The following is a 22,712-nucleotide window of genomic DNA, read 5'->3' as shown; positions in this document are numbered from 1 at the left end:
CACTTAGCCAATTTTGTATCTATGCTGCCACTGTCCCTTTTATTCCATGGGCTTCAACTTTGCTGGCAAGCCTTTTGTGGCACTTTATCATACGCCTTTTGGAAATCCATATACACATCAACCGCATTGCCCTCATCAACCCTCTCTGTTACCTCATCAAAAAACTCAATCAAGTTAGTTAAACACGATTTGCCGTTCACAAATCCGTGCTGGCTTTCCTTAATTAATCCACACTTGTCCAAGTACTTCTACCTCCAACATCACCTGCCTCTAGCCATCTGCTGCTGAAACTTTCACCCATGCCTTCAAACTGGACTATTCTGATGCTCTTCTAGCCAGCCTCTGAACTTCAATTCATCGAAAACTGGCTCATTCTCCCTTCAAAACTTGCACTTTAGGTGCAGAATCTTATTTATTCAGCCAGCTTGTATGCCTGAACCAACACAAGTGGCCGGGCCAAATCAATGCTGGCATGGAGCTGCTCTGGAAAGAAGCTTTCATCAATATTTTTACACTTGGAGAGCTCAGCACTAAATTGAAATGTCTTTTACCTAGTGGGTTGGTGCAGATTCTTAGAATATTCAAGGCCTAATCTTGAACCGGCAACACACGATTAAACTTCACGTTCTAAAATGGCATTTTCTGGGGCAGCAGAAATATTATTTTAATAGTAATTTTATTCCGGCCGAGTTGGAAGCGTACAGTTCAGTTGCTCTCCTTTCAGGTGCAGTGCATTAAACATTTTGAACAACGCTGGCATTTCTAGCCCTGTATCTGTGATGCAAGGAGAGAAAGTGCAGAAAAACACTTCAGAAAAGGTGTAAAGGCATTAGAAAGGGTAGAGAGGAGGTTTACCAGGGATGAGGAACTTCAGTTATGAGGAGAGGTTGGAAAAGTTCGGACTGTTAACCTGCTCTGTTCCAAAAAGGTGTGACTGAAGAGGTTTTCAAGATGATGAGAGTCATTGATAGAGTAAAACAGGGAAAAACTATTCCCTAGGCGAGTGGGTCAATAGCCAGAGGTCATAGATTCAAAATCATTGGAAAAAGATCGAGAGGAGGAGGAGAAACATTTTCACTCCGTTGTCGGGATCTGGAACGCTGTACATGAAAAAAGTGGGGGAAGTCAATTCTATAAATCATTAAGAGTTGGACAGGTACTTGAACATCGCTACCGACAAAAAGCAGGGATGTGGGACCAAACACAACTGCTCTGTCAAAAGCACGACGGGCCGAATGGCCTCCTCCTGTGCTGTAACTTTCCATGATTCTAGGAAAAATGCATCGATTGCATTTCTTCTCGAACATGGATTGGTCAGGGCATGACTCAGTTCTGTAGCATTCTTAATAAAATAGGATCCATTAACCTTGAACATTACGAGACAAATCTTCCCATGAAGCTCTCAGTTCTTTCTCCATAGCTTCAGTATTGTGGCAGCAAATGATGAGTGCCCCTGCAGTAAATGCATTAGGCATTCAGAGATCGCTGGCATGAACAGAGACACCCGGGGGTGCTTGTGCACAAATCTTTGACGGTGGCAGGACAGGTTAACAAAGCAGTTAAAGCAGCATACGGGATCCTGGGCTTCATAAATCGAGGCAGAGTCCAAAAGCCAGGAAGTTATGATAAACTGATGTAAAATACTAGTCCGGCCCCAGCTGGAGTATTGTGGCCAATTCTGGGCACCGCACTTTAGGAAGGGCGTGAAGGCTTTTGAGAGGGTGCGGAAGAGATTTACTGGAATGGTTCCAGGGATGAGGGAATACATATAGACTGGAGAAGCTGGGGTTGTTCTCCTTGGAGCAGAGAAGGTGAAAGAGGAGATTTGATAGGTTTGCTTAAAATCATGTAGGGTTTAGATAGAGTAAATGAGAAGCTGTTTCCAAAGGCTGAAGAGTCGCTAACGAGAGGGCACAGATTTAAGGTGATTGGCAAAAGAACCAGAGGCGACATGAGGGAAAAGTTTTATTTTTAACACAACTAGCGGTTATGATCTGGAATGCGCTGCCTGAAAGGGCGGTGGAAGCAGATTCAATAGTAGCTTTCAAAAGAGAATTGGAGAAATGCTTGGAGAAAAATTGCAGGGATATGGGGAAAGAGCGGGCCTGACTGGATTGCTCTTCGAAAGAGTCAGCGCTGACTCGATGGGCCCAATGGCCTCCTGTACTGTACTATTCTATGATTCTAAGAAACAGGAGCATAAATAAAACAGAATGCTAGAAGTGCGCAACTGAAATAAAAAGGACAAGTTGATGTTTCCCAAGAAGGGGTCCATATGAAATGTCCGCCTATCTTGTTCAGGTGCTGACTGACCAGTTGTATGTTCAGCATTTGCTGGATTTCTTTTTAAATTCAGATCTCCAGTATTCCCATTTCTAACAATATGCAAAAACATCCCCAAGGTTCATATTTTTTCTTCAATCCACTTAGTAGCTGCTCCCATCTCAAGTCACAACCCGGTGTGTAGTAACGGTTTAAACTCAGACACTGACCTTTTTGCCCCGTCTGGTGCAGACCCAATGCCTTCAGATAGCGAATACTTGTGCTTTTGTCCTTGGGGTTCACTGGGCTTTTCTTTGTCTGTCGAACCACCTTCGAGAATGCCAGTTTCATGTGCTGTTCCGCACTCTTCAACAGGAAGTACCTGAGTGGAAAGAACAATGATCACAGGGCTGTAAAAACTTCCAGACCGCCTCCCTGCCCCCACCCCACAAACAGCAAGAAATGGAGCATTTGCTTCCCAAACAGAAGCTCATTGTTTTAAGTCAAGGTTGACCAGCACTCAAGCACACTTGACCATGTCTTCAAAGCCCCAGACAAAATTCAGCATTGCACCGAGGAGGAGGATTAGATATTGTCTATCTACCCCAGTTTATGCTACACCTTGTGCCAGACAAGATTAAAGAGCAACACTTTCAGCAATACAGCCCACACCATCTCACCCTCTGAAACCGAAAAGCAAGCTATGGCACAGAAGACATTTTTACATTTCCTGATTCCATAGCTATGCTCCTTGCTTCCAAGCGATGGCCTTCTGTTAGGTTGTAACTGCTAAAAGCACTGAACTCTTAAGCCAGCTTTTCTGGTTCACAGCAAGTTTCCATTCCTGCAGTAAGTGTACCTACAAGTGACCACTAACTTGTGTTCTCAACTTCTCAGGAACTTACTACATTAGCCCTTCATTTAGCATTCCTCGAACTCATGGATTCTGGCACCATGTGGGATACAACCTCAAGCCTATACAATAAGATTTAGTAAGCCCTTCAAAAGAAGTTGTAAAGTCTGTGGGTTGTGCAGTTAATTACGACACAGACTTCAGGAGTAACATACAACAGGACTTTGCTATTCGAAGGTCAGGGCGAATCTGCCCTATAAATCATGCCACAGCACTTATATACCGGTGTGGTCACCGTCGGTATTACCGTATACAGAAGCCAAACAAGTAGTGCCACACCTAAAATAGTTCTCTTAAAGGTGAACGGTTACATACAATAGTCTCTTAAAGGTAGACGGTTACATACACTACAGAAGTCACTATATTCTGGTGAAGTTCAATAGACACAACCAGAGATATCAAGGTTCCTTGCTTGTGCATGAGATTTGGAACCGCCAAATTACAATATATAAAAGGAAATAAATGTCAGAGATTAACCCGAGGCTCGATTTTTAGGAAGAGGAGCAGGGTAAGCGGTTTAGATCATCCACTCCTGTTGGAGCAGGAGCACATTGGCAAAAGGTGAGAATTATTTTAGCTCACTACCCAGTTTTACATTAGGGAAAAAAATTAAACACAAAGGAGAACTGTTGTAATAAAAAAACTTCATTTTTATAACCAAGGACAAGGATTTCTAACACGATTTGAGGTTTTTAGCAATTGCAAAGACTGCTAAAGGTACAGCCAATATCAGGTGAATTAGCAGCAAGATATCCCCCGACTCTACTAGTGTTTGAAAATTCCTCCCATGAAATAGCAAACAGAAAATCTTCAGACACTGCGTCTCACTGACTAGAATCAAAACAGAAAACGTTAACATACGCAGGTCACAGCATCGAGAGAAAACTAGGGAATGTTTCACACGGGACCCCGAGACACCCCCCCCACAATCGCGGGACCCCTGCCCCCCTCCCCCTCATCGCGGGACCCCGGCCCACCCCCTCCCCCCCGTCGCGGGACCCCGGCCCACCCCCTCCCCCCCCCCCCCCGTCGCGGGACCCCGGCCCACCCCCTCCCCCCCCCCCCCCCCGTCGCGGGATCCCGGCCCACCCCCTCATCGCGGGACCCCGGCCCACCCCCTCCCCCCCCCCAATCGCAGGAACCCGGCCCACCCCCTACCCCCCGTCGCGGGACCCCGGCCCACCCCCTCATCGCGGGACCCCGGCCCACCCCCTCCCCCCCCCCATCGCGGGACCCCGGCCCACCCCCTCCCCCCATCGCGGGACCCCGGCAGCCATGTCTTTCCTAAATGCACACTGATTTACTGCGCGTTTCCAGCAGCTGTTTGCATAAAGGGCATTAGCTCATAACCGTTATATTTTTTTTAAAAGGCCTCGAGACAACGGTTTTAAAGTTGAAAGTACAGAAATAAGCAAATAGACAATAATGAGGAGTTTCAGGTTTAAGTAACTTAAAGGGGCACTCACTTGGTGTTGAAGAACATGAGAGTTGTAAGGAGGGTGGAAGGCGAGTGAGCACCGAGCTGCTTGCATTCCCACAGCATCTCCTCTGTGATGTGGCTGGGGATCATGTAACCTAGTAAACGATACAGTGCTACAATTACTTTCACACGACTTGACATTAACTATTTTGCGAGCAGCGCTGGACATCTAACTGGTAAGAGTGCTGAACTCCCAGCTCGGTTCTGAATACCAATGCCCGCCTCAGGTGTTGGATTAAGATTTTCTCTCTGAGCGAGTTCAGTCAGTTCTCAGCCCAGGGGCTGAATTAACCATTGCACCTCATGCAGAGCAAAGAACCAGTCAATAAAAGGGTCAAGCAGTTGTTGAAACCAAATGTGTTTTAATGAGAATGCAGCTATCAGAGTTACTCTGCAAATATAAAACCCAATCCTTTTTAAAAAAAACCAAACTGGTGAATGTACAAAGGAAATATAAAATATACTTGTTACTAAAGCTTGCATGCATTCAGAGTGCATTAGGTAGAATGTTCAAGAGATAAACTCACCGTAATATCAGCAACCCCCAAATCTGCAGTGCAGAAATTTAAACTGCAATGTATTTGGGTGATAAGAACATAAGAAATAGGAGCAGGAGTAGGTCATCCGGCCCTGTTCCGCCATTCAATAAGATCGTGGCTGATCTTCTACCTCAACTCCACCTTCCCGCACTCTCCATGTCTCTTGGTTCCCTTAGTGTCCAAAAATCTATCGATCTCAGCCTTGAATATCTCAACGACTGAGCCTCCACAGCCCTCTGGGGTAGAGAATTCCAGAGATTCACCACCCTCTGTGTGAAGAAATTTCTCCTCATCTCAGTCCTAAATGGTCAACCCCTTATTCTGAGACTGTGACCCCTGGTTCTAGACTCCCCAGCCAAAGGAAACACCCTCCCTGCATCTACCCTGTCAAGCCCCCTAAGAATTTTGTATGTTTCAATGAGATCACCTCTCATTCTTCTAAACTCTAGCGAATATAGGCCCAGTCTACTCAATCTCTCCTCATAGGACAATCCCCCCATCCCAGGAACCAGTCTGGTGAACCTTCGTTGCACTCCCTCTAGATCAAGTACATCCTTCCTTAGGTAAGGAGACCAAAACTGTCCACAGTACTCCAGGTGTGGTCTCACCAGGGCCCTATATAATTGCAGTAAGGCATCTTTACTCTTGTACTCAAATCCTCTTGTAATAAAGGCCAACATATCATTTGCTTTCCTAATTGCTTGCTGTACCTGCATGTTAACTTTCAGTGATTCGTGTACAAGGACACCCAGGTCCCTCTGAACACCAACATTTCCCAATCTCTCACCATTTATAAAAATTCTGCGTTTCTATTTTTCCTACCAAAGTGGATAACTTCACATTTCTCCACTTTATATTCCATTTGCCATGTTCTTGCCCACTCACTTAGCCTGTCTATATCCCCTTGAAGCCTCTTTGCATCCTCCTCACAACTTACATTCCCACCTAGCTTTGTATCATCAGCAAACTTGGATATATTACATTTGGTCCCCTCATCCAAATCATTGATGTAGATTGTGAATAGCTGAGGCCCAAGCACTGATCCTTGCGGTACCCCACTAGTTACAGCCTGCCAACTCGAAAATGACCCGTTTATTCCTACTCTCTGTTTTCTGTCCGTTAACCAATCCTCAATCCATGCTAGTATTGCCCCCAATCCCATGAGCCCTCATTGTTTAATAAGCTCGTGTGGACCTTATCGAATGCTTTTTGAAAATCCAAATACACCACATCCAATGATTCCCCCTTATCTACCCTTCTAGTTACATCCTCAAAAGACTAACAGATTTGTCAAACATGATTTCCCTTACATAAATCCACGTTGACTCTGCCCAATCACATGATTTTTTTAAGTGCCCTGTTACCATGTTTGATAACACAAGAAAACCTGACAAAGCCCATGAACACTTGGACATGTCTTTTGGTGTCATCCCTTTAGCATTCAGGACTTTAAAAAACAAAACAAATGTTGCTTAAAAAAGTCATCCTTCCCCCATCTCGTGCTACCTGATCGTGGAATACACAGACTCGAGCATTCACTTACCCAGAGCGCTGATCTGAGGTTGCCAATCCTTTAATACCTCCTGTAACCTCTCAGTGAACTTCGTATAGTAGATATCTGAAAATATATCATCTACTCTGCCATTTTCAAATAGGTACTGAAAAATAAAAAATAAAGATGCTCAACAAGAAAAAGTTTCCAGTTTAACAATCTTTCTGTAAAACAAACAAATCAATCCAGCATTTAACACTTGTGCAATCAGTGTGCGTGGGTTGTGTTCATACTGAAACAAACCCTGTATTGTACTGCAGATACAGGAGCAGGGGAAAGTGATGGAGGGATGTAGTTCATGAAACACATTCTGCTCTCAGCCAGTTCTCCTAGGATGGTTTGGTTCCATTGGTCCCTTTCACAAGTCTATTGTTAGTAATTTTGTCAAGAAATCAATCCTGTTGATGGCAATTTATGAAATTATTTAAAATAATGAACAGGTTCGATAGGGTAGACGGAGAGATGATGTTTCTGCTCGTGGGGGTGTCCAAAACTAGGGGCCATAAATATAAAAGATAGTCACTAATAAATCCAATGGGGAATTCAGGAGAAACTTCTTTACCCAGAGTGGTGAGAATGTGGAACTCGCTGCCACAGGGAGTGGTTGAGGCGAATAGTATCGATACATTTAGAATCATACAGCACAGGAGGAAGCCATTTGGCCTATCGTGCCTGCGCCAGGAAGCTAGGTAAGTACGAGGGAGAAAGGAATAGAAGAATATGTTTGATATGGTGGGATAAAGCTTGTGGAGCATAAACACCAGCACAGAGCGGTTGGGCTGAATGGCCGGTTTCTGTGCTGTACTGTACACTTCTGCTGACAAGAGGCCAGACCCCAGATGACAGGCAAGACAGAAAATGTCATTTAACTTTGCCAGTTGGCAGCACTTCCAGCTGCACTAACACAGCAGAAGCACGTTTCAAAATGTTTTTAGTGCCCGATAACATAATGCAGAGTCTCTACTGTTTGACAGAGTAAACGGACGTAAAGGAGTTCAAGACCGAAATCACTGGAAATACACAGCAGAGCTGGGTCAAGAGAAAAGTCAGGTTTATGTTTTGGGTGCAAGACCTTCACTACTTTTGAGTACTGTTTTGAAGAGTGCATATGTGAACCCATCTTTTTCTCTTCACAGATGTGCATATCCAACAATGTTAATTTTTGATTTCCAACATTTGCAGTTTTATTTATACAAAGGGATCATTAGTTACGGGAAAACTGCCACTGCAACCCATTAGAAGGGGCAGCATTCTATAAAGCAGTACATTGCACGTGTCCTACCCAATGGCAGGTACTGCAAGAAAAAGGAGCACTCTCTGGTCACACTCCAATCCCTCTTGGGATAAACTTGACCTTTTACAGGTTAAACCAGCTCCCGCCAAGGGTACCTTTCCCACTCAAACGAGTGTACACATCCTCCATTTTGACAATCAATTCTTCAAATATCCTTCATCATACTGAATGCCAGAATTGCACAGTTGGTTTGAAAATTCAGGACTGCAGCGATTGCTGTGGGTATATTTACACATCTCAGTCAGCTGACTGTACCTTTTGTATGCAGAGACATATATAGTACAGCATGTCCGGATCATATGCCTCACCCTCCGGATTGCGAGCTTCTTTTAGCATTAGACACAGTCCGTAATTCAGTTCCGCCACTGCTGATGATAGAAGGTTCTCCTGGAAGCGCAATGGCTGACGTCCTTTGAGGGGGGGGGGGGGGGGGGGAGAAAGGAAACACCATGATTACCCAGCGTTTTTTTTAATAGCTAAATCTTCTATAAAGTCACACGGCAAGATTGATGAAATTACAGGTCAGAGGCAGCTAAGAACATAGGAACATAAATAGGAGCAGGAGTCGGCCATTCGGCCCTTCGAGCTTGCTCCGCCATTCAATGAGATCATGGCTGATCTTCTGCCTCAACTCCATTCACCGGCCCTATCGCCATATCCCTTGATGCCCTTACTAGTCAGAAATCTATCGACCTCTGTTTTGAATATACCCAATGACTGAGCCTCCACAGCCCTCTGGGGTAGAGAATTCCAAAGATTCACCACCCTCTGAGTGAAGACATTTCTCCTCATCTCAGTCCTGAATGGCCGACCCTTTATCCTGAGGCTGTGGCCCCTGGTTCTAGACTCCCCAGCCAAGGGAAACATTCTCCAACTAGGAATGACGAGCAGGGTATGTAAACAAATTAATATACAGGACAAAAACATTAGTCAATTCATTTTTAGAAGTGCCAATTTCACATCACCAAACACTGCCTCTGCCTAAAGTAAAAGTGCAACATTCTGCAAACACACAAATCTGTCACTATCTAAAGAGAGAAAAAAGGCGGGTTAGCATTTTGGCCGGAAGGTCTCGCCCCAAAACATTGGCCACAAACAAAAAATGGCCCAAAGGGTCTTGACCTGCAAACGAACCATCTCTCTTTACCAACACTGCCGCACCTGCATTTCTCACATTCTCCATTTGGTTTCTTTTAATCTCAATTGATTCTAAATTGAGGTAACAAAACAGTTGAAGGAACAATGATGTGCGTGCGAGCCGTGTCAGTAGCAACGTTTTTTGGGCAGAATTCTGTAAGGGAGCTAGAACTGTTATCATCCTTGTAGTTCAGAACGGTGACCCGTGTACTCCTGAACAAACCCCAATACTTGTTATTTGGAGCAGATGAAATGGTGAAAAAAGGGCAGACCAGAGGGCTCAAGAGAAGGGTGAGTCACTTCTTCCTTCCTCCCCACTCGGATAAAAAGGTCAAATTAACCTAGGATTGCACTGGCACACGCTACTGGAGAACTTGGCAGAAAGCCATAGCAGGCCTGCTCACCCTCCTTCTACATTCAATATTAATGCTATTTTAAAAAACTGAGACAGCACAATTTTTGAAGAAGTTTATGAATCATTTTCCCACTTGATTATTAGCTCCAAGGAAATACCTTCAATCACAACACTGCCTAGAGTTTTGGAAACATAGAAACTTAGAAGATAGGAACAGGAGTAGGCCATTCGGCCCCTCGAGCCTGCTCCGCCATTCAATGCAATCATGGCTGATCATCCAAGTTCAGTACCCGGTCCCTGCTTTCTCCCCATACCCGGTCCCTGCTTTCTCCCCATACCCGGTCCCTGCTTTCTCCCCATACCCGGTCCCTGCTTTCTCCCCATACCCGGTCCCTGCTTTCTCCCCATACCCGGTCCCTGCCTTCTCCCCATATCCCTTGATCCCTTTAGCCTTAAGAAATATATCCAACTCCTTCTTGAATATATTTAATGAATTGGCCTCCACTGCCTTCTGTGGTAGAGAATTCCACAGGTTCACCACTCTCTGGGTGAAGAAATTCCTCCTCATCTCTGTCCTAAATGGCTTACCCCTTATCCTTAGACTGTGACCCCTGGTTCTGGATTCCCCGACCATCAGGAACATCCTCCCTGCATCTAGTCTGTCCAGTCCTGCCAGAATTTTATAAGTTTTAATGAGATCCCCTCTCATTCTTCTAAACTCCAACGAGTACAAGCCCAATCGATCCAATCTCTCCTCATACGCCATTCCTGCCATCCCAGGTATCAGCCTGGTGAATCTTTGCTGAACTCCTTCCATGGCAAGAACATCCTTCCTCAGATAAGGCGACCAAAACTGCACACAATACTCAAGGTGTGGTCTCACCAAGGCCCTGTACAACTGCAGCAAGACATCCTTGTTCCTGTACTCAAACCCTCTCGCTACAAAGGCCAACATACCATTTGCCTTCTTAACCGCCTGCTGCACCTGCATGCTTACCTTCAGCGACTGGTGCACAAGGACACCCAGGTCTCGTTGCACTTCCCCTTCTCCCAATCTATTGCCATCCAGATAATAATCTGCCTTCCTGTTTGACACCAAAGTGGATAACCTCACATTTATCCACGTTATATTGCATAAGAACATAAGAAGTAGGAGCAGGAGTAGGCCATACGGCCCCTCGGGCCTGCTCCGCCATTCAATAGGATCATGGCTGATCCAAACCTAGACTCACGTCCACTTCTCTGCCCTCTCCCCATAACCCCTAATTCCCTTATCAGCTAGGAAACTGTATCTCTGTTTTAAATTTATTTAATGTTGCAGCTTCCACAGCTGAGGTAGCAAATTCCATAGATTTACTACCCTCTGAGTGAACAAGTTTCTCCTCATCTCAGTTTTGAAAGGGCAGCCCCTTATTCTAAGATTATGCCCCCTAGTTCTAGTCTCACCCATCAGTGGAAACATCCTTACCGCATCCACCCAATCAAGCCCCATCTGCCATGCTTCTGCCCAATCACCCAACCTGTCCAAATCATCCTGTAGTTTCTTGGCATTCTCCTCACAGCACACATCCACCCAGCTTTGTGTCATCTGCAAATTTGGAGATATTACATCTAGTTCCCTTGTCTAGATCATTAATATATATTGTGAATAACTGGGGTCCAAGGGCCAATCCCTGCAGTACCCCACTAGTCACTGCCTGCCACTCGGAAAAAGACCCGTTTATTCCAACTCTCTGTTTTCTATCTGCCAACCAGTTCTCTATCCAAGTCAATACCTTGCCCCCAATCCCACGTGCCTTAACTTTACATGCTAATCTCTTATGTGGGACCTTAACGAAAGCCTTCTGAAAGTCCAAATACACCACATCCACTGGTTCTCCCTTATCTATTTTACTAGTTACATCCTCAAAAAATTCCAGTAGATTAGTCAAGCACGATTTACCTTTTGTAAATCTATGTTGACTTTGTCCGATCCTGTCACTGTTTTCCAAGTGATCTGCTATTACATCTTTTATAATGGACTCTAGCATTTCCCCCACTACCGATGTCAGGCTTACCGGTCTGTAATTCCCCGTTTTCTCTCTACCACCTTTTTTTGAATAGTGGGGTAACATTAGCTACCCTCCAATCCATGGGTACTGTTCCAGATTCCATCGAATGTTGGAAGATGATCAGCAATGCATCTACTATTTCTAGGGCCACTTCCTTAAGTACCCTAGGATGTAGATTATCAGACCCTGGGGATTTATCGGCCTTCAATCCCATCAATTTCCCCAACACCATTTCCCTACTGTAGTGTATGTAACCTGTACCACCTTAAGAGGATACCTTAAGGTGATGGACTACTTTTTGATGGCTCCTGTACATTGTAGTACCGGTGGTGACCACACCGGTATATAAACCCTGCGGAGCAAAGTGTATCTCAGTTCAGCCCTGACCCTCAATCACTAAAGACCTGTTTAATTACTTCTGTAGTCTGTGTCCTGTTATTCAGCATAACTACATTTGAAAACACAGACTCAACAGTGGCGACGAGTCTGATCTTACCTAGCGGCAGTTTTGCATCAAAGGCAGCTTCGTCCTCTGAAACAGGCGTCGAACAAGGGCATCCGCCCTCAACATCCTGCTGGGCACTGCATCGCACGGGAGGCCATCGGGAACCCGGGTTGGTTTCTGGCCACGAAGTCAAACATCAGTGAACATCCCTTCGACGACAGCGGCGGGTAAGCCCGATCGAGCGGCACCGGGGGGGGGGGGGGGGGGGGGGGGGGGGGGAAGTCGGCCGAGTTGTCAGTGAGAGAAGGGGAGGGAAAACGACGAAAAGGGCGGAGAACACGACCGCAGCCGGTGTCAGGGGCCAGACTGCAATCGGGGCAGAGACGCGCAGCAGCCAGAAAAGCGTTTATGACCACAAGGACCGCGGGAGCGGCGGGGAACAAGAGCAGCAGCGCAGGGGAAAATAAAAGACCGCTGGGAGGAGTGAACGGCAACAGCGCGGGAATCGCCATTTTGAGTCGGCGGGGGAAGAAGACAAGCGCGGGAAAAGCCGCCATCTTGAAAAAAAATTAAATAATAATAACCGAAGGGAAAGGAGAAACTCAGCAAGGATGCCAAAAACGGGTAACATCACTGCTTTTGATAACGATGTGGAAGATTGAGCCACTTATGTGGAACGCATCGAAGTTTACTGTACAACTAATGAGGTACCGGATGATAAGAAAGCACTAACCCTATTAAACTCGATGGGTGCGAAGACGTACGGGTTATTAAGGAACCTTGTAACACCAGACAAACCGGTAGGGAAGAGTTTCGCGGATATTGTTACTATCCTGCAAGAGCATTTAAACGCCACGCCGCTGCTGATAGCGGAACAATTTAAATTCTACAAAAGAATTCAACTTAAAGAAGAAAGCAACGCTGAATTCCTAACCGAACTGCGCAAGTTATCAAAGTACTGCCAGTTCGGTACAGGACTAGCAGACGCACTGAGAGATAAGTTTGTGTGTGGGATCCTAAGGGAAGGAACCCAGAAGCGACTGCTAGAGGAAAAGGACCTTACGCTGGACAAAGCTTTCAGCATTGCAACATCGCACGAGGCAGCAGCGCGAGGCGCTGCAGAGATACAGCAAAGGCCATTGGAATTCAGCACCAATGAAATGGCATTGGGCGCAGTAAAGTGCTATCGTTGTGGAAGGACAACGCATGACCAGAACCAGTGCTGGTTCAAAGATAAAGAATGCAGGCAATGTGACAAACTTGATCACATAGCGAGAGTATGCCGGTCAGGAAAGAAGACCAGCAGCAAAAAGTCACCGCAGGAGAAGTACAAAAAAGTACACAAGGTGACAGAGAACAGTTCGGATGAACAGAAGATGGATTCAGACTCCAGCAGTAAGGAACTGGGTTGTCTAAAAATACATAATGTGGGTAACACAGCAGACCACCAAACTATCTGGGTTATGCTTCAGATAGCAGGAGTCCAAGTGAAGATGGAATTGGACACTGGATCGGCATTAACGGTCATGAATAAGCAAGATTACAAAAGGTTATTCTCACACATTCCCCTGAGGGATAGAGAGATTGTATTGAAAACATACACGGGGCAAATAGTATACCCCAAAGGAAAGATAAAAGTAAATGTGGTCTACAATGGTAAAGAAAGTCAGAAAATGGACGTGTATGTGTTACCTGATGGAGGTCCGCCACTACTGGGATGGGAATGGATCCGGAGAATAAATGTGGACTGGCATTCCATACAAGCACTGACTGTAGATGCCTGTAAGGAGGACGACGTCAAACCTAAACGACTGTCCAAAATATTAGACGATGCTAAGGAGGTGTTCCAACAGGGACTGGGAACACTGAAAGGAATTACGACAAACATCAAGGTTGAAGAACATGCAAACCCAAAATTTTTCAAAGCCAGACCGGTACCTTATGCGATACGACCTGCTGTGGAAGCAGAGCTGGAAGGGCTAGAATGTTCAGGGGTACTGTCCAAGGTGGACTGGAGCGAATGGGCCACACCCATTGTTCCTGTCATGAAGCGTTCGTTGAGCAACAAGCCGGGGGAACCTGGGAAGGTTCGCATCTGTGGCGATTTCAAGATCACTGTTAATCCGGTTCTTCACACGGTGCAATACCCACTTCCGCGGATTGAAGATATCTTCGCTTCGCTGTCTGGCGGGAAACACTTCACCAAGATAGACCTGGCGCAGGCGTACCTACAGATGGAAGTTGATGAAGCGTCACGCCAGTATCTCACGATCAACACACAAGGGCTTATATCGGTATAATAGACTGGTTTTTGGAGTGGCATCGGCTCCAGCGATTTGGCAAAGGGCCATGGAGCAGGTATTGCAGGGAATCCCAGGCACACAATGCTACCTGGACGACATCCTGATTACAGGAGATAACGATAAGGATCACCTTGCGAATTTGGAGCAGGTGCTCATCAGATTGAAAGAATATGGGCTCAGAGTTAATCGCCAGAAATGCGAGTTCTTTCAAAAGCGAATCTCGTACTGCGGCCACGTCATTGACCAGGAGGGACTCCATAAGTCACCTGACAAGATCGAAGCTGTTGTAAAAGCTCCTGCACCGGAAAATGTATCCCAGTTGAGGTCATTCCTCGGGTTGGTTAATTACCACAAGTTTCTTACTAATTTATCCACGGTGTTACACCCGCTAAACACTCTTTTACAAATGGGAATACCATGGAAGTGGAGCGATGATTGTAAGTGGGCTTTTCGAAAGAGCAAGGCACTGATCACCTCTAAAGGAAGTGTTGGCTCACTTTAACCCAACGCTGCCTATTCGCTTAGCTTGTGATGCTTCTCCATATGGTATCGGGGCAGTGCTCTCGCATAAGTTTCCAGATGGCTCGGAAAGGCCAGTCGCTTTCGCATCCAGATCATTGACCTCCGCTGAGCGCAACTATGCTCAGATAGATAGGGAGGCTCTCAGCCTCGTGTGGGGAGTTAAGAAATTTAACCATTACCTGCAAGGCCAAAAGTTTACGCTGCTGACAGATCACCAGCCGTTGGTTTCCATTTTCAACCCTAAGAAGGGTGTTCCGGTAATGACGGCGCAGAGGCTTCAGGGATGGTCCCTTTTCCTAGGGGCACATCAATATGATATTGAATTCAAAGGTACAAAGCAACATGGTAATGCTGATGGGCTGTCGCGCCTGCCATTACCTACAGAGGAAGAAGCACCGGCAGTTGACCCTGTCGAGATATTTCACTCGACCATCATCGAATGCTTACCAGTCACCAGTCGGGTATTGAGAGACCCGAAATGACCCGACACTGTCTCGGGTCTATGACTTGACAGTGAAGGGATGGCCAGCACATGGCGAACCACTGTTACCAGCATTCTCAGCCAGACGAGAACAGCTGTCCGTATGTCAAGGAACATTGATGTATGGAACAAGGGTGATTATTCCTCCTAAATTAAGGGAGAGAGTCCTGAAAGAATTGCACGAAGGTCATCTGGGGGAAGTCAAGATGAAAAGCCTTGCTAGGGCTTATGTGTGGTGGCCAGGTATCGACAAACAAATAGAGGATCTGACTAAAAGCTGCTCAGGGTGTCAAAAAGTTCAAAATGCACCTCCAATTGCACCGCTGCATCCGTGGGAATGGCCTTCAACCCCATGGCAACGTGTGCATATCGACTTTGCAGGTCCATTCATGGATTCCATGTTTTTGATAGCAGTAGATGCACATTCTAAATGGCCAGAAGTGATTAAGATGTCGACCACTACCTCTGAGAAGACAATCGCAGTTCTAAGAACCATATTTGCAAGGAATGGGTTGCCGGAGCAAATATGTTCAGACAACGGACCACAGTTCGTGTCAGAAGAATTCCAGAAATTCATGAAAAAGAATGGGGTGAGACACTATACATCTGCCCCATATCATCCGGCTACAAATGGGTTGGCCGAGAGATTTGTACAAACGTTCAAAAAGGCGATAAAGGCCATGAGTGAAGACCATATTCCACTACAACACAAGGTGGACAATTTCCTGATGGCGTATCGAAATGCCACGCATGCAGTGACAAATCAAAGCCCCGCCATAATGTTCTATAACAGAAGGTTGCGGTCCCGGTTGGATTTGTTAAAACCCAATGTGCGAAGGGAAGTCGAAAACAAGCAATTCCAGCATGTAAATAACAAGGCCACTCGTAGTTTTGAAATAGGACAACCAGCGTTGGCCAGGGACTATAGGGATGATAAATGGCAACCTGGAACAATTCGTGCACGACAAGGACCCTTGATGTACACGGTAGACGTTGGAGAGAACGTAATACGACGTCATGCTGACCAACTGGTGGAATCGAGAACAAGGGTCGACCCCATGTCTACGGCAGAGACACCAGTTGAAGAACTTAGAGCCTGTAGCATCTACCTCAGACTCGAACGTATTGGATGATGTTAAATCCATAGATCAAGCGGATGAGTCACCCCAGCAACGAGAACCAGAGACCCCTGAAAGGCGTTATCCGGCCCGGATCAGGAGGCCTCCTCAGAGACTGAATCTTTGAACAGTTCTTGTGCAAATTGTACATATGTTATCCATGTAATGTTTAATTTGGGGTGTACACTGTTAAGCTAAAAGGGGAGGAATTGTAGTGTATGTAACCTGTACTACCTTAAGAGGATACCTTAAGGTGATGGACTACTTTTTGATGGCTCCTGTACATTGTAGTACCGGTGGTGACCACACCGGTATATAAACCCTGCGGAGCAAAGTGTATCTCAGTTCAGCCCTGACCCTCAATCACTAAAGACCTGTTTAATTACTTCTGTAGTCTGTGTCCTGTTATTCAGCATAACTACATTTGAAAACACAGACTCAACACTTACAAATACTGATTTCTTTCATCAGACCCTATGTTCCCTGACATTTCTGAGGGGTTATTTGTGTCCTCCTTTGTGAAGACAGAACCAAAATATGTATTTAATTGGTCTGCCATTTCTTTGTTCCCCATTATAAATTCCCCTGATTCTGACTGCAAGGGACCTACGCTTGACTTCACCAACCTTTTTCTCTTCACATATCTATAAAAGATTTTACAGTCAGTTTTTATGTTCCCTGCAAGCTTACTCTCATTCTATTTTCCCTTTCTTAATTAATCCCTTTGTCCTCCTTTGTTGAATCCTAAACTGCTCCCAATCCTCTGGATTACTGCTTTTTCTGGCCAATTTATATGTCCTCTCCTTGGATCTTATGCTATCCCTAATTTCCCTCGTTAGCCACGGTTGAGTCACCTTTTTGTTTTCTTTTTATGCCAAACTGGGATGAACAAATTCTGTAGTTCATCCATGTGGTCTTTGAATGTTTGCCATTGCCTATCCACCGTTAACCCTTTGAGTGACATTCCCCAATCAATCCTACCTAATTCGCACCTCAGACCATCGCAGTTTCCTTTATTTAAATTCAGGACCCTAGTCTCTGAGTCAACTACTTCATTCTCCATCTTAATGAAGAATTCGATCATATGATCGCTCCGACCCAAGGGGTCTCGTACAAGATTGCTAATTAATCCTTTCTCGTTACATAATACCCAGTCTAAGATGGCCTGATCTCTGGTTGGTTCCTCGACATATTGGTCCAGGAAACCATCCCGTAAACACTCCAGGAATTCCTCCTCCACAGTATTGTTACTAATTTGGTTAGCCCAATCTATATGTAGATTAAAGTCACCCATGATGACTGCGGTGCCCTTTTTGCACGCTTCTCTAATTTCCCTTTTAATGCCATCCCCAACCTCCGCATTACCGTTTGGAGGTCTATATACCACTCCCACTAACGTTTTCTGCCCCTTGGTATTTCTCAGTTCTACCCATACAGATTCCACATCATCAGAGGTAATATCCTTCCTTACAATTGTATTAATCCCTTCTTTAACCAGTAATGCTACCCCACCTCCCTTTCCTTTTTGCCTATCTTTCCTGAATATTGAATACCCCTGGATGTTGAGTTCCCAGCCTTGGCCACCCTGGAGCCATGTTTCCGTAATCCCAATCAAATCATATTCGTTTACCTCTATATGCGCAGCTAATTCATCCACCTTATTACGAAACAGACAACCAAGTCAAACGTCCACTAGTGCACCCAATATTTGGTTGATCCCTACTTTGAGAAATGCCTTCAAGGCATTCTGCTCTGACGTAATACCCTCACTGCTTTAATAGAATGTACACCACGTGCATTAGCCCAGTGAACAAACCCAACATTCCACCAGTCGAATCTTGGTAGCAGACAGCCTCGCAGCAAAGTAGAAAATTAAAAGCTATATAATGGTGCATACATCAGTGTTCGAATGCAAACTCAATCCCTCAGTCTGCTCAGCCACGCTGCTACCACAGGGATGGGGGGAAGAAAGATTTGTTGCAAGAATGTCCTTATGCATCTCTTAGCAACCATTAACTGATGGAGGTGGGCAAGATCCTCGGTAGCGATATACCGCGCCACAGCAGGCTCAAGTGCACTGATTGTAGCATTCCCAGCCCAATGTTTCAACGGTTTCCCTCTTGGAGGTTTTCGATTCCAGATGTTTGAGATCACGTTCCTCCAGCCCAAAACATTGCTGCATTTATCTGTGGATCAACATTCTCTGGCAGGTTATTTTAGCTGTGATAGTACTTACTACCAATGGGAGCTGGCCTGTTCTCAGAGTCCTTCTCAAACTCTGCATTCTTGGTCTCTGCCCAACTTTTCCAGACGCCAAGGCCTTCCTCTGGTTTCAAGGTGTTTCGCAAAAGCATTTCTGGAGCTGGCGGAGGTGGAGGTTCTACCTCGACCACCTGCACCGATTGGGCCTAGTGACGAGAAAGGAAAATCTTTCAGGCTGAATATGATGTCTTAGTCGATTCAGGAAACACTTACTGAACAATAACCATAGAAACAGAGGCTACTAACCAAATACGCGCTATGCATTTCATGCTGCTTTACCTTGTAAGCACGGAATAGATTAGGCCCAGTGAGGCACTCACATCTTAGTTTCACTCTTCTTGTAACTTTGCTCCTTTACAATTGCATGTTTTGTAGAACCATTTTCTCTCAACACTTCCCACAAACGGGTCTTGTTGATGTAACCTGCCCTTGCAGAGTTGAGGTCCAGGGGTTAACAGCTTAACAATGTCTGTCGAATTAACTCGTTTCATGCCATGTTTTACACTCACTTCAGATTGGCAGACATTATAAACTTACACAGACAATTAGAGTTAAGAAAAAAAATACATGAAGCAAATGAGAAGTGTGTTAAATCTATGAAGGAACTTTTTCTGAATAAAAAAAGTCTCTTTTGTTTTACAAAAGGTTCCAATTACTGGCAATGCCAAGTCAGGAATTCTGTCTTTTCCTTTGGGAATCGGTCTCCCCACTTCTTTCCCTCATGTTCAGGAATCCAATGCCAGTTTCTGATCGGTGTCAGTCACCAGGATTTTGAGTATTTTTTCAGCACCCTGGTTTAAAGCCCACAGTTTTACTCAATATAACTTTTCAAATACAAAAGCCACAAACATATGAATATCTCATACTTTTATTATACACGTGTAAGCTCAATTAGATTCCTACAATCCAGTCAGCGGGAAACGACGTGTGCCTGGACACATTACTTGATGCAGGATCCCCATGATTTACCTCAATTCCCCCCCGTACTCATTTCAACATCAGCAAACCACTTGCTCAGGAATTTTAAAAGGCCCCTATTTGTTCTCAATAGCCAGAATTTGATCTAATTAAAAATGAAACACACACAATCCACATATTGGTAACAGAATCCATCCATAAAAAAGGGGGGGGGGGGAAAAAGTGTGTTATGAATAGCCAAATCCACACCAATTCAGTTGAGGTATGAGGTGATGATGGATTAACTAACGAGATGAGTTCCAGTTACATCTCGATTATTTTCGAAAGACTTGCTTGTTCTAGGCTGGACGTTGAGGAAGTAAATCGTACAGAACAAAGTCATGTACATGAAGACTAGTGGTGCATTCAACGCCACTATTTAAAAAAAAGTTCATGGGATGTGGGCGTCGCTGGCAAGGCCAGCATTTATTGCCCATCCCTAGTTGCCCTCGAGAAGGTGGTGGTGAGCCACCTTGAACCGCTGCAGTCCGTGTGGTGAAGGTGCTCCCACAGTGCTGTTAGGTAGGGAGTTCCAGGATTTTGACCCAGCGACGATGAAGGATCGGCGATATACTTCTAAGTCAGGATGGTGTGTGACTTGGAGGAGAACTTGGAGGTGGTGGTGTTCCCATGCGCCTGTTGCCCTTGTCCTTCTAGGTGGAAGAGGTCGCGGGTTTGGGAGGTGCTGCCGAAGAAGCCTTGGCGAGTTGCTGCAGTGCATCTTGTAGATGGTACACACTGCAGCCACGGTGCGCCGGTGGTGGAGGGAGTGAATGTTTAAGGTGGTGGATGGGGTGCCAATCAAGCGGGCTGCTTTGTCCTGGATGGTGTCGAGCTTGAGTGTTGTTGGAGCTGCACTCATCCAGGCAAGTGGAGAGTATTCCATCACATTCCTGACTTGTGCCTTGTAGATGGTGGAAAGGCTTTGGAGAGTCAGGAGGTGAGACACTCGCTGCAGAATACCCAGCCTCTGACCTGCTCTTGTTGCCACAGTATTTATGGGGCTGGTCCAGTTAAGTTTCTGGTCAATGGTGACCCCCAGGATGTTGATAGGCAGGCACTGCAGCAACCCGCCAAGGCTTCTTCGGCAGCACCTCCCAAACCCACGACCTCTTCCACCTAGAAGGACAAGGGCAGCAGGCGCATGGGACCACCACCTCCTCCTGACTTAGAAGTATATCGGCCGATCCTTCATCGTCGCTGGGTCAAAATCCTGGAACTCCCTCCCTAACAGCACCTTCACCACACGGACTGCAGCGGTTCAAGGCGGCGACTCACCACCACCTTCTCAAGGGCAACTAGGGATGGGCAATAAATGCTGGCATTGCCAGCGACACCCTGATCGCATAAAAGGAATTTTTTTAAATTTTTTTTTTTTTTAAATCCGGCGATGGTAATGCCATTGAATGTCAAGGGGCGGTGGTTAGACTCTTGCTTGTTGGAGATAGTCATTGCCTGGCACTTAAGTGGCAGGTAACATTTGCGCCACCCATCAGCCCAAGCCTGGATGTTGTCCAGGTCTTGCTGCATGTGGGCATGGACTGCTTCATTATGAGTTGCAAATGGCACTGAACACTGCAGTCATCAGCAAACATCCCCACTTCTGACCTTATGGTGTGCCAATAACACGCTCAACCTCATAGCACTCTCTGAAAAGCACCCGTGTATTAGGCAACGAGTGGTGACGCCAAAAGCCTGTTTGCATTTGCACTGAAAAGGTCAGGAATTTGCCCCAAAATGACTGGTTAGCCATTACACAGCTGGACAATGTTCACAGCTGCTGTCTGCAGTGATCAGGATTGTACCTTCAGCTGTAGGCTTTGGATGGATGGATGAATAATTATCGACCACTGCTACCAGTGTCAGAGGGGGGAATGCGGGATATTTCCGTGGGCCATCACAGGGCCGGCTGGTTTGGAATTCTTCACAAAAATCCACTTGAAGGTCGGTCAATGCTCAGATTTGAATGCAGGCTGTTTAGGAACCTCAAGCTCTGCAACTACCTTAACAATGCACTGTGCAAGATCAATGTTTCATGTGTAGCAAAGACCAAACCAAAACTGCAGGTACCGAGAATGAGAATCGGACTGGTCACAGGACAGCACTCGGTTCAGGTTCAGAACAGGGTGCAAGTCCAGGAGGGTTACAAAATCACTGCTTAAAGCATGTGATGGTTTGGACTGTATTTTAGGTTTGTGTTTTATTGAAAAGTTTTCATAGCAATACTACAACAACTTACACAGCACTTATTGTGCAGAGATACACATTAGAGGAGATGGAGCAAACCAGGAGGAGATGATTAGGTGGACACAGCTTTGGTTTAAAAGCCTGTAGATTGGTGGAGGGAAGGCCAAGGGAGATGAGGGGTGCCAAAGTTTTGAGGTTCTGGGAGAATGTGTTAGAGTCGGAGACAGAGAGAGAAGTTTCAGGGAGAAGACATGGAATGACATACATGGAGTTCAGGAGGTAGGAGGGGGGAAGATCCGGAGCAGCACAAGCCACAGGAGCTTCAGTAAAACAGGGAGACAAGATTATGGAGTTTTACCAAAATTCAAGTACAAGAGAAGACAATGGTCTATAAATCAGATGTTTATACACAGATAGATAATTTAGTTTTCAAAGTCATTGAAATCTCACAGCACAGGAGGAGGCCATTCGGCCCATCGTGCCTGTGCCGGCTCTTTGAACGAGCTCTCCAATTAGTCCCACTCCCCCCTGCTCTTTCCCCACAGCCCTGTGAATTTCTCCTTTTCCAGTATTTCTCCAATTGCCTTTTGAAAGTTACTATTGAATCTACTTCCACCGCCCTTTCAGATCACAGCAACTCGCTGCGTAAAAATATTTCTCCTCATCTCGCCTGACGTTGTTGCCAATGACCTTCACTCTGTGTCCTCTGGTTACCGACCCTCCTGCCACTGGAAACAGTTTCTCCTGATTTACTCCATCAAAACCCCTCAATGTTGAACACCTCGATCAAATCTCCCCTTAACCTTCTCTGCTCGAAGGCAAACCCCAGCTTCTCCAGTCTCTCCACATATCTG

The 22,712-nt window shown here is 45.7% G+C and overlaps 1 protein-coding gene across 4 annotated transcripts in view; it reads right to left on the bottom strand.

Annotated features, from left to right (window-relative positions):
• qrich1 (glutamine-rich 1) overlaps positions 1-22,712 on the bottom strand; it is a 156,854-nt gene that overhangs the window by 11,902 nt on the left and 122,240 nt on the right. For all 4 annotated transcript variants that reach the window (XM_086002186.1, XM_086002187.1, XM_086002188.1 and 1 more), the window contains 5 exons: positions 18,689-18,860; positions 8,296-8,450; positions 6,738-6,852; positions 4,642-4,750; positions 2,493-2,644 (listed from right to left, as the gene is read on the bottom strand). In XM_086002186.1, the coding sequence (XP_085858312.1) occupies positions 2,493-2,644; positions 4,642-4,750; positions 6,738-6,852; positions 8,296-8,450; positions 18,689-18,860 (703 nt within the window). The remainder of the gene's footprint in view (positions 1-2,492; positions 2,645-4,641; positions 4,751-6,737; positions 6,853-8,295; positions 8,451-18,688; positions 18,861-22,712) is intronic.

The sequence above is a fragment of the Somniosus microcephalus genome, chromosome 11 (genome assembly GCF_052327205.1).
Source record: "Somniosus microcephalus isolate GS21.2 chromosome 11, FLI_Smic_1.0, whole genome shotgun sequence".
Lineage (NCBI taxonomy): Eukaryota > Metazoa > Chordata > Chondrichthyes > Squaliformes > Somniosidae > Somniosus > Somniosus microcephalus.
The sequence above is the reverse complement of the archived record's forward strand: the minus strand, read 5'-3'. Positions and strand labels throughout refer to the sequence as shown.